General features: G+C 35.2%; 1 protein-coding gene across 2 annotated transcripts in view; it reads right to left on the reverse strand.

Moving 5' to 3' along the window:
- Positions 1-12,154, reverse strand: part of LanB2 (laminin subunit gamma-1) — a 488,424-nt gene that overhangs the window by 61,235 nt on the left and 415,035 nt on the right. For both annotated transcript variants that reach the window (XM_081764904.1, XM_081764905.1), the window contains 2 exons: positions 4,620-4,805; positions 1,403-1,628 (listed from right to left, as the gene is read on the reverse strand). In XM_081764904.1, coding sequence (XP_081621030.1) covers positions 1,403-1,628; positions 4,620-4,805 — 412 coding nt within the window. The remainder of the gene's footprint in view (positions 1-1,402; positions 1,629-4,619; positions 4,806-12,154) is intronic.

Consider the following 12,154-nt stretch of genomic DNA (forward strand, 5'->3'; position numbering starts at 1 on the left):
ATATCCATTTTAGGACAATTTGCTTTTGGAATATAGAATCTCTACATAGTCTCTTCTACATTTGAGCTGAATTTAACCCACCTCTCTCTTTTGGTTTTTGATATAAATGGAGGATTTTTTTTTTAAATTGAGTTTTCACTGACATTTATGTTAATGTTTTGTGCTTTTTTGACTATGTTCTATCTATTTTAGGACAATTTGCTTTTGGACTATAGCATCTACGTAGTCTCTTCTACATTTGAGCTGAACTTCAGCAATCTTTCCCCAAAGTCTGTTCACATCATTGCAACTGGATATGCCCTTCGTGAAACTTCTCCCATTTCTTCAGTGGGCGAAAGGTAAGTGAAAGCACATGTATGGATAATTTAAAGTAGGTAATTAAAACCTATAATTAAGACCTATTTATCAATTTTCAACTTTTTTGTTGTTACAAAATACGAACTCTTTTCTTTCTTTAGAATGCTACTGAGTTATTTATAGAAAAGATCAATGAAAATTTTTAAAAATAAAATTACAACTTCAAGTGTTTCTTTCTTTCTTTTCTTTTAATTTTCATTCAGAAGTTGTCTATCACGAACTCACATGACCATGGATCAAACCAGAGGTTCCTTTCACCAGAGGTGAGCCCTCGGTAATCATACTAAAACCAAAGCTAATTAAATATCCCCTAGTATGAAACCTCGAAGGAATTAAGCCGATCAGCCGATGATTTTAAATTTGTAGATCTGTGATAAGCACATGGTGAATTCAATTATCGTAGTTGTTCATTTTTTCTCTATAAAAGTCCCTACTTCTTTCAGTCAGGTGGCTCCCCAACTGGCCTCACGACGGTGGGTGAACCTTGCACTTTGAATATCATCTAATTTTCTTTAACATTGTATATTTGTATATTTTAACTTCTGTTACAACATACAAATATACGAAAAAAGAAACGAAAAGAGGTACAACGTAATTTGTTTCAGAATTTTCTGCTGTTTTCCATATCCTGAGAAAGAGAAGTTCAAGATAATGCAGATTTTACATATATGAATAGGAGTAGTAAAATATTCTAAGTAAAATGTTTTGTAGTCCGAGAAGGGGGAGCATTGCTCATGGCTGAAGGCTTTCGAAAACAAAGTTTTATGAAAAAAGATTGTTAAAATGAAAAAGCAGATGAACAAACAGATAAATGAAAAAAGTTCTGTAACGAAGAAACCTGCATGATAACTACGAGTGAATGAATATTAAACAGATGTAGATAAGTTCGAGATTCCCATCGAAGCCCGTATTTATATATTTTGCGCCCCTGTGCTCTAAATAAGTTTTTGCCACCCTGAGCAAATGTAGTGTTGTGGATACGGCCCTGTTGGTAGAATAGTGTCAAATGATATACATTTCTTTCTTATGGATAACTATCACTTACCTATCACAACGTTTGCCTTCAACATTTTCCTTACACTGACAGGTACCAGTATAAGGATCACAGTCAGGTTCATTGGCAAAACTTCCTGGAATGCTGCATCCACAAGGTTTACACCCTTGAGTGCTGAATTCGTAATGATTTGCCTCACATCTATCACATTTTTCACCTGTTATTCCTGGCTTACATTGGCATTTGCCTTCACTATTACATTGCAAACTTCTAGACCCTGTAATGTAAAAGAAAAATTTAGTTACTGCTGCTTTCTAAAGAAGAATAATGTAATAAATAGTTAGGATGCTACTATTGAATGAAATATGGAAACTCGTTGACTTTTAATTACATATCTGACAAAGTTGGCAGATAAAATTACCAGAGAAAATGCATTTGTTAACTCTCTTACTATCGGTAGTTACTCTTACCCTACCCCTAGTTAGAGGTCTGCACGGGCCACGGGCCGGAATTTTTAGCCCGGGCCCGGCCCGACCCGTGAATTTATAATTTGAGGCCCGACCGGAGTCCGAAATATGTTTTAGCATTTAGGCCGGAGCTCATGTGATAATAAAATGAGCCCGAATTGAGCCCGAGTTACAGAAACGTAATAATTAATGCAAAATTGTATTTTTATTTACAACAAATAGAGGTTTAATTTTGCAGTTGTGCTTTAAAAGTTCTTCAGAAAGAACGGTCCAATAAAAATCGTTGTACAGAATATTTACAAAGCTGGGCCCGAAAAGGCCCGAGAAATATAGTTGTACATTTAAAAATTTACGGCCCGGGCCCGAAGCGATATATGCTTTGTAGGCCCGAGTTCGGCCGCGGTCCGGGTCGGGCTTAAGACCGCGGGCTCGGCCCGAGCCCGTGCAGACCTCTACCCCTAGTATCATATTTGGTCCTTACCCTTTATCACCATTATCCTCACCATCGCCTCGCGCCCTCAAATCAACTCCAGGCTCAGCAAGGACCTTTCAAACTTATCGCGCAAACAATCCGGATATGTGAGTCACAGAGTACCCTATATAGTAAGGTAGGGTGTTGTAAGGTATAATTGAGTTGGTTAGATTCGGTCATACCTGCGGAACCTGACTCCTAGTTCCATATCCCTTCCTGCATTTTGTATTCCCTGCTCTTCTAATACAATTTCAGAATGTTTCTTCAGTGCGTGAATGAAAGCTATATTTGCGCCATGCTTCACTTTGTCAACTGATTGCATCGCATCAATTAACATCAACGCTATCTGTGCTATTGTTGAGCGATAGTACTCGTTGAACCAGCAATCAACGCAAATTGAAGCGTATCGCATATATAACATACTTTTTGAACAGCCCCATTATACAATACTATGGTATTTAAACTGCCTCGTTGCTATATGGTTAGCTAAGTGCCTTTAGCGTGGAAGATCTGGGTTCAATTTCCGGTGGTATCCTATGTGGTTCGGATTCCATATTAAATTGTAGGTTTATGCCTCTTGAAAAGGGACGTTAAAACTTCAAAATAATTTTAAAAAATAGCACTTTTTGTCAACTACCTCCAGATGAATAGTTTTCTATGCCTAGCAGTGTTATTAGTGAATTATAATTTTCCTATATTTATTAAGTTTAATCTGATTTTATACAATAAGAGAGTGCAATCATTTTGAAACTGAGTGTGTCCTGGATTTTTATTTCCCGAATTTCATTACCCTAGTCAACACCGAAACTTCTATGTTCTTACCAGAAGTCGAACCCAGGACCACAGTAATAAAGGACTACGCTAAGCATTCAACTATTCGAAGCAATTTGTGCTCTCATAAAAATAAAATTCAGTTCTAAAAATGTTCCTCAATAACACTAGCTCTTATCTTTCATAGCTCACTAGAAATCTTCACGATGACCTTGTTTGGTCACCCACCTCGGGACAAGAGTGACTTCTATACTTGCACAGGTGAATCAGAGAACGTAGTATCTTTAGAGTTTATACTACCGTGTTCTGGTGAAGTGTACTTCCGGCTACGACACACCCACCACGATGCGCCCACGTTTCACCCAAATACATCTTTCCTGGCAGGTGCTAATAATGTCGAGAACAAGTCCATTAAGCTGGTTTAGTGTAGGAAGATATGATTACTATATTAATAGCATAATATAGGACAGATTCTGAATAGTGCAGTAACTCATATGGGTGATCAGAGGGATAATTAAAAGAAAAAAAAGTTGTAAGTAAAGAAGAAAGATAGAAAGAAATATTGTAACGATAATCTGTATAAATATGTAAATGTTGTTATGGACAATGGTCTGGTACGGAAGATATCATTTTCTTTTATGGTCAGACCTGCACATTTATATTGTTAGGTTTGGTAGCCAGACAGATTTCTAAGCAGTTACGATATAATCCAAGCAAAGACGTCATTGTGAATGCATGTATGTTCAATTTAAAAGTAAGATTTATTGTAAAAATATAAGCTAAATTTAATTTATTTTATTTTGTGTATCATTGAACATCCATTGAATGAATTACATCTTAAGTAGCTCAATAATCATATAATCTGACGAACTTAGGGCAAATACGTAACTAACTGTCCAAAATTAGCTGAAGTTGGAATAAAAGTTACAATATTAGCTACTAATCTACAACCTATAAGGAAAGTTTAACATTAAATTTGTAAAATTGTTCTTTGCCTTTAAAAAAAAAAATGGCACATTAATGTGCTTACCAAGCGGAAAGAAAAAGAAGAAAAGATATACAGAACAGTTATTAGTTTCCTCAATCATAATGTTCACAATATGTCTTTTTTTTTTTTTAATTTTCAAATACAAATTTTAAAACATGATCAATCTTCTCCAATCGGGTCACTGATATACATACATATTTCTTTAAATAAATAAATTGTTTACGTTGTCCTATTTCACGGGGTACTTAATGTCCTTACTAGAACTTGTTCGCAACTAAACTTCGTAATATAAACTTCTCCAAACAACAGAAAATTGTTTTGTTTATCCAATAAGATGGAGAAATATCTACCAAAGATAAACCTTATGTCTGCTATATGGGCAACAATGGAATAAAATATAAAAGATGTGTGATTTCATATGCTAATTAACAAAGAATGTAACATACGGTAATGATCCTATTTAAAAAAAAAAAATCAAGTAACCCACTAGGAAATAAGAATGACTGAATTCAGCGTGATCAAAATAATGAGTGGGGATTGGGTGATAGAGAGGAATAATTTTTAACTTACCAATTTGGTTACAATTGCACGCTATACAATGGCCGTCTCCTCGTTGATAGTAATTTTCTTTACAGCGTTCACAATTAGGTCCATCTCGATTTCCTGTGCAGTCCAAACAATGTCCACCATGTCCCGTTCTGTCATACAACTCTTGGTCGAAGAAACATCGATTGGAGAACCCGTTACAGTTACAAGCTGAATAGGAAGAAAAGAAAAAAAAAATACAGTATAATTACCTTACTTACACAACACTTGAAAAAAAAAATGTCATGAGTGTAAATTACGCATATACCTACGTTCTTAGATTTTTTCCCCCATAATTCTCAATATAACGAGAGGAAAAAGCACAATTGTTGCTTCTAACGTAGACTAATTGTATCGACATGGCTATGAATCGAAAATTGAAATATACATGTATTGCTCCCATATTGTCAAACTACACACAACACACTGAGCAAGCCTGTGATATTTTAAAATTTCTCTACCTTATATATATATATATATATATATATATATATATATATATATATAAGACTATCAGATTTTTTTTTCTCAATGAATCCGGGGCCATATTCCAATTTTATTCGGAATGATAGTTCGATAGGAAGTTTGCCTTTATATTATTAAGACAAAATACGTTTAAAAAAAAATGGATTTTGTTCGTGGGCAGATTTGTCAGAATTACGATTGCCCCTGGGAAGCAGGGTCTTCTAGTATCTTTATTATTTTATTGGACTACGACCTTGGAAATGCAAATCGTCACTTTGTATTGAAGACATCAAGTTTAAAACAATAAATTAGATCTCAGTTACTCGATCCTCATGCTAATACAACTATTCACTGTTTTTACTTTTAGTTTTTTTTTTTTTTTTTTAGATATTTTTTAAAACTTCTTGCATGTTATTAATATGGACATTTTTCAGACATTTTTAAAATAAACTTCCGCCAGATGTCACTAGCATCATCAATGTTACGTTGTGAACAGCTGACTGACTCTAAACCACAACATATCAGTCACAGCTGCCATGAGCAGCACACGATTTCCTCCTCGAGTGCCAAGTTTACACCAAGCAAGTTATTAAAAAAATAGAGCGGGAAAAAAGATCAGAAAATAGGGATTAAAAAGAGGCAATGAATCAGAAACCTGCTAATATCAGGTGCCAAGGAGGAGCATTCTAAATCAAGCTGAGGGCCTACATAAATATAAAGGAATAAATCACCCACCTCAAGAAAACAAGCTATTTACATTCACTGTATTATTTAGGTGATTGCCGGTAGTCTGCGATTTGTTTGAACATTGAACTTTTAAGAGTAAAATCCTAAAAACTGAACTCCGTTTTTCTGTAAGAGCTTATCTACATATATAAAAATGAAAGTGACTATGTTTGTGACTTAACTCTTGAACCACCCAACCGATCTCGATCAAATTTTCAATATAGATGAGGTTCGGGCCTAGCATGTTTTTTATCATTTCACTTCGATGGGACAACTTAGGGGAGGGGGAGAAGAGATATCATAAAAATGATCGACATTAATGCCGAATCCATAGTTTTCGGTGTCACTGAGAGGGACAGTGACACTTCCGATGCCGTTTAATTCCAAATTCAGACCACAACAGTAATATTTAATTTTTTATTTATATAGATTAGACTACTTGTTATTTTATGACCTTTCAGTATGTTTTCTGTTTCTATTGATTTGAGAGCGCTTCAACTGACTAACAAACTTATTAGTAACTTTTCTTACTTTAACCAAGCGAAGCGGGTAATTGACACTAATTCAGTGGTGCCCACCCCCCTTATGTCTATGACGCACCCCCCCAATTGTCTATCCGTAGGTGTTCTTCCATGAAAAAAATCTTCTTTTCGATTAATTTTACCCCCCCCTCATCAAACATATTTATATAGATTTTAACCCCCCCAAATATTTCAATGACGCAGTTTGCGTCATAGCCCCCCCCTTGTGGGCACCCCTGACTAATTGATAATATTCCCAGATGTTATTCTGGAGTAAGTAATGTTCAAACAGAAATTACTAAACACTGAACTGAAATAATAAATTTGAAGGATTAGATTGTAGGGTTCATTCTTCTGCAATATTTTGTGATTCACAATTTCATTGTGGAAATTCTGTTAGAAAAAAAAAATATGTAGACGATTATTTACATACGCAAAAAGCAATAGGTATCTTTTTGTGTAATCTATTTGTGTACTGTGAGTACGATTGTGTTTATATAACATTTAGATAATTCTTTTGTCGTGTTCTATAAACCTGGCCTTCTCTAATTGTTATGAATAAAAAAAAAGGTAGTGTCATGATAAACTTAACTCTAAGCAATTTTGAGCTTTGCACAATTTACCAGATCACTACAGCAACAAATATTCTGTATTTAAAGAATAAATCCTTAGACAGTACCAAGACTGAAAAGGGGAAATAACATTTAGTAGGTCTAGGTCAGGGTTTCTCAACCTGGGAGTCGCGACCCCTAGAGGGTCGTGAAGATAAACGGAAGAGATAAATATAATTAGAATCCAGTACCAGAAAATATTTTAAATATTATTTTGAATTTTGTTCTGATAGACATATTTTTATGTTAACACATGCTATGAAGAACAACAAACAATAGTCTACTAAACATTTTCAACAAGTGCAGAGTTGTTAAAAATCAATTTAAATGAAAGAGGTATGATATGAAACTAATGAGAACTGCATATTGAAATACCAGAAAAATACAACTGGAACAAAACTTTCATACTGAAATACAAATAAAATTGAAAGCTATACCCAGGCCGGTGAACGATGATTTCTGACAGCTTTGCACAAGGCCATGCCGAGCGAGCAGAAGACAGCAGGTCAACCAACCTTAGAGGCCGTTTAGACGTTATGATAAATCATCAAGGGTAGAGATAAATTTCAGAAATCATCACATCTAAATTAGTTTATCTCATGATATCTCTCCTGCATATGATACGATGCGATAAGTTCGACATGTTCAACTTATCGCATGCAAGCCAGGTATAGCCCCCCGTAGAGAAACAAAGGAATGAATAGGTCACCGCTTCCAACCCTTCTTCGCTGCCAGCTTCTTGGAAGGAAAGCGGAAAAAACAGGTTTTGCTAAGAATTTGCTTATACCTGTCGTCCTGTGATCGATCTGTTCTGTTGACAAAAAGGAAAGAAATATCAACTTTCCCCATTTTCTGTTCATGAAATGCGAATAGGTTTCCAAACTACGAAAACTACAACAAATTAGCCGTTCGATTTAGTTTGCTTTGATTTATGAAATTTAACCTCGGCTAAAGCAAAGATAGATCCATAGTTTAAAATGAGATAAAACCGACTAGCACCGAGAATTGAAACCTAGACCGCATACATCAGAAGCGGCACGTCCTTGATTGAAACCTTTGTCCATATCTTCGAAACAAGTCATTATAAACCTAAAATTAAATACAGTATTTGCAATAATACTTCCACATAAATTTACTGGGGACCAGAGATGGACACATCAACCATGGTCTACTAGTCTATAAGTAATTGTGAGAGGTAGCCCACGTTGGTCTGTCTTACTGTTTGTATCAATCAAGCATACCAATCTCGATGGACTGATTGCTAGTTTCTGATAACAAATGAACGTTTCTGAGAAAATCAAAATGAATTAATTAGTTTTTTAAATATTTAAATAATCTTAATTTTATGAATCGTATTTCCTTTTTTTTTTTTTTTTTTTTTTTTTTTTTTTTTTTTTTTTACTGTCCATTACGTCCTCATTATTAGTCTATATTTTAATCAGTAGATCGCTGGTGATTTCAGAAATGAAAAGTAGCGCTCAAAGTTAAGAAAGGTTAGCCACCCTTGTTGTAGACCTATTCAATATTGTTTTATTTTTCAGTTCTTACTCTGGTTTGTCAATCAAGCGTTTTAGTGCTTACCTCCTGTTATTGCTGAACGGGACGTAAAACCCAAAATCAACTCAACTCAATTCAATTCCGAATTCGCCCTCGTGGCTAAGCGGTTAGCGTACGCGCCTTTGGCGTGGGAGACCCGGGTTCGATTCCCGGCGGGAGCTCATGTGGTTCGGATTCCACGTTAATCAGTAGGTCCCGTCTCATATAGCCTCGCTGCTGAACGGGACGCTAAACTAAAATCAACTCAACTCAATTCCGAATTCAGAAATCGTATATAGATACTTCATAACTAGAATTTCGAATTTTGAATATATATATATATATATATATATATATATATATATATATAATATATATAATATATATATGCTTCATACTTATTTCACTTCTATATAAATTGTATTTTAATTTACAATGTCAGATTAAATATTTTAACCAAAGGCGAGCTCTTTAACCAATAGTAACCATTAGGCTAGAAAGGTTTATCTTCTTCCAAGAACACTTAAGATTATTATAATATAAACTATGGGTGTTCTAAAAATGGTGCCTACGGACCACAGAGCACTCTTCTGCAGGTCACAATAAAGCGAAAATGTTGTATGATGAAATGCCCTCCGGGGCCTCCTTCAGGCTCTATGGGGAATCAAAATTTTACTATGTGGCAACGTCGCAGAGTAACTTGAAGCCATTAGCATTACTCTACGAATACAACAAAGCGTTAAATCGATTGCTTCACTAATAAGTGATGCCAGTATCAATCAATATCGACTTTAGTTGCCATCTGGAAAAGAATCGATATAACTATTTGATAGATTGATACATCTAAATCTATGGTTCTTTATTTGCGACGTTGCTACATAGTGCAATTTATGTCTCCAGACGACGACTCGAAAGGTATACAAATATATATATATATATATATATATATATATATATATATATATATATATATATATATATATATAAATACTGGCGGATCCAGGATATGATCAAGGGAGGGGTTAAGCCATAGTTTGCCGCTTTATCCTGTGTAAAGCAGGATTGAAGCCCTTTAATCCAGTGTATACCTGAGCGTCAAGAAGGGGGGCTATAGCCCCCTCCTTGGATCCGCGCCTGTATATATATATATATATATATATATATATATATATATATATATATATATATATATATATATAAGGTATGGGTCGCGGACATAAGCTCACCAGTAATAATATAATTGTATTATGAAATAATTAATGAAAGGAAAAAATACAATAATGATAACTAATTACACTTATACGTTAACTAATTTATACTAATTGCAAAGGAAAATAAACATGAATAAAATAAATACAAGTAAGCAATGGAAAAATGGTAAACGGAAAATATGACTAAAATCCAAACTAGACTTTGAATATTAATAATCTGGCAAGATAGCCCCTTTAGACTTTAGAAAATTGAAACAATAACTAGGTCATTCGTTTGTACTATGTTTGTTTTTGTCGATTACAGCGCCATCTATCACGTAACGAAAAAATGTTCAATACAGAAGTTACGTATTTTTTCACGGAGAATCAGAATATGCGATAAAAATGGGAGTTCCTATTTAAGATTTCAAAGTTGCCCCTCCCTCCCCCGGGTGGTGGGGGCAGGGGGTCGCGTGTGGTATCTTTGGATGTTCCCCTTCGAGGTGAACAACTTTTGTTGCAACTTTTTTAAAATCCGATTTGCAGTTTTCAAGATATTCCCAAAAACAATTTTAAATGCTTCACCCGATATATATATATATATATATATATATATATATATATATATATATATATATATATATATATATATATATATATAGGGAGGATTGGACAAAAATCTAAAACGTTTACAAAAGTGTGAAAATCATACCTAGTATGGTGTGCGGCCTCTTTTTCCGTCCAAAACAGATTGGATCCGACGTGGAATGGACGTATAGAGCTCCTGAATCGTGGTGTGTGGAATTTTGTACCACCAGGGAACAATATTTGGGCAATGGGTAGAACCTGGTTCCCCAAAATGGCCTCATACTCCTTAGTATTCATCATTCCATGCAGGGCTATGATGGGACCTGCAGAAAACCACGATATCACTGTCCATACTGTAACAAAATCACCCCCATGCTTTACAGTTGGGAGCAGACAGTCTGTATCCTAGGCCTGCGACGGTGTTCTCCATACGTAAACACGACTGGTTGTTGGAAACAAGGTGAAGGTCGATTCATCGGACCACATTACGTGTTTCCACTGCTCATAAGTTCACGCCTTGTGGTCCTTGCACCACTGGATACGCCTCTTCGCATTTACTGCTGTGACTAGGGGATTGGCGATAGCGGCCCTGCCATGAATTTTCATTTTATGAAATTCCCGTCGGGCTCTGTTTTCGATGAAACCAGATTCTATAGGCCGGAATTGAGTTCCGACGTAATTTTCATTGCAGTGGTATTCTTTTTAGCTGCTACAATCCTTTTTAATGCTCTCCGGTCCCTATCTGACAGTAGCTCCAACCAGACGGGCACCAACGATCATGCCTCTTTGGAAGTCTGTCAGGTCGCCCATTTTACCGCACCACTTTCACACCACGACACTCACAGGTGAACTTGTTACTGCTAACGGAAGAGGAAGGTCCACATGACACATTGAAAACAAAAGAACGATCGGCAACCGGAACACATGTTGTACAGTAGAGGGCCAAACTTACGTGTCCTGTGTGAAGTGTTTTTAGATTTTTTGTCCACCTCTGGCCCGGATATATATAGGGCCCGATCCAGGAATCTCTGAGGGGGGTACACTAATAACTACCAGTACATTTGAATTAAATTTGAGTTTTTTAAATGCCTTTAGGCATCTGTGATGTGAATGAGGAATTCCTTTGGAAATGCTAAGTGTCTGCTCTCGAATTCTTTTCCTTCAATCTTCTGAAAATTGACTTAAACTATTGATTTTGCAAAACTCTCTGCTAGCTTCTCACTTTAGGTAGTGTATATTTACAACGGAAGGGGGTGCACGTTTACCCTTGCACCCCCTAAATCCGGCCCTGTATATATATATATAGTAGGTGACTTGTGTATCTTATTCCGTAGCTCATTGGGTCCCACTTTTTTTTTATTTTTATTTTTTCATTGATCAGACAGGACTCCAGTAAACAGGAAAATATAGTTACAGTTTAAGATGTGATTCGATATTCTGCAAGTATTTATATATTTATTGTCAAGCGAACAAAATGAAGTAGAATTTTACAAGCGTAAAACTGTTCTAGATTTTAGTATTAATAAAAACTACGAATATGTTTACAGCTCAAAAATAAATTGAATGCTCTTCAATTGTAGTCCTTAATTAGCTATGGTCAAGAAGATGGATTTAAGTTGTTTTGTGTGTGGTCAGCTCATTGGTTTCCATCATCTTTAATTCTGGAACTAAATATAACTAATTTTATTTTTCGTTTAGAAATAAAATAGTCACCTTTAGCTTGTAACGAAAGAGAGCAAAATGTCACTATGGCATTACATTTCGTTATATAAAGAAATGAAAAAAAAAAAATACATTTATAGTTGAAAATGTCGGAGGTAATTTGACAAATATTATGAACAATTCTATAATATGTAGAATTAAGTAATGGTTTATAATAAAAT

This window comes from Thermobia domestica, chromosome 7 (genome assembly GCF_964235325.1).
Source record: "Thermobia domestica chromosome 7, izTheDome1.hap1.1, whole genome shotgun sequence".
Taxonomy (NCBI): domain Eukaryota; kingdom Metazoa; phylum Arthropoda; class Insecta; order Zygentoma; family Lepismatidae; genus Thermobia; species Thermobia domestica.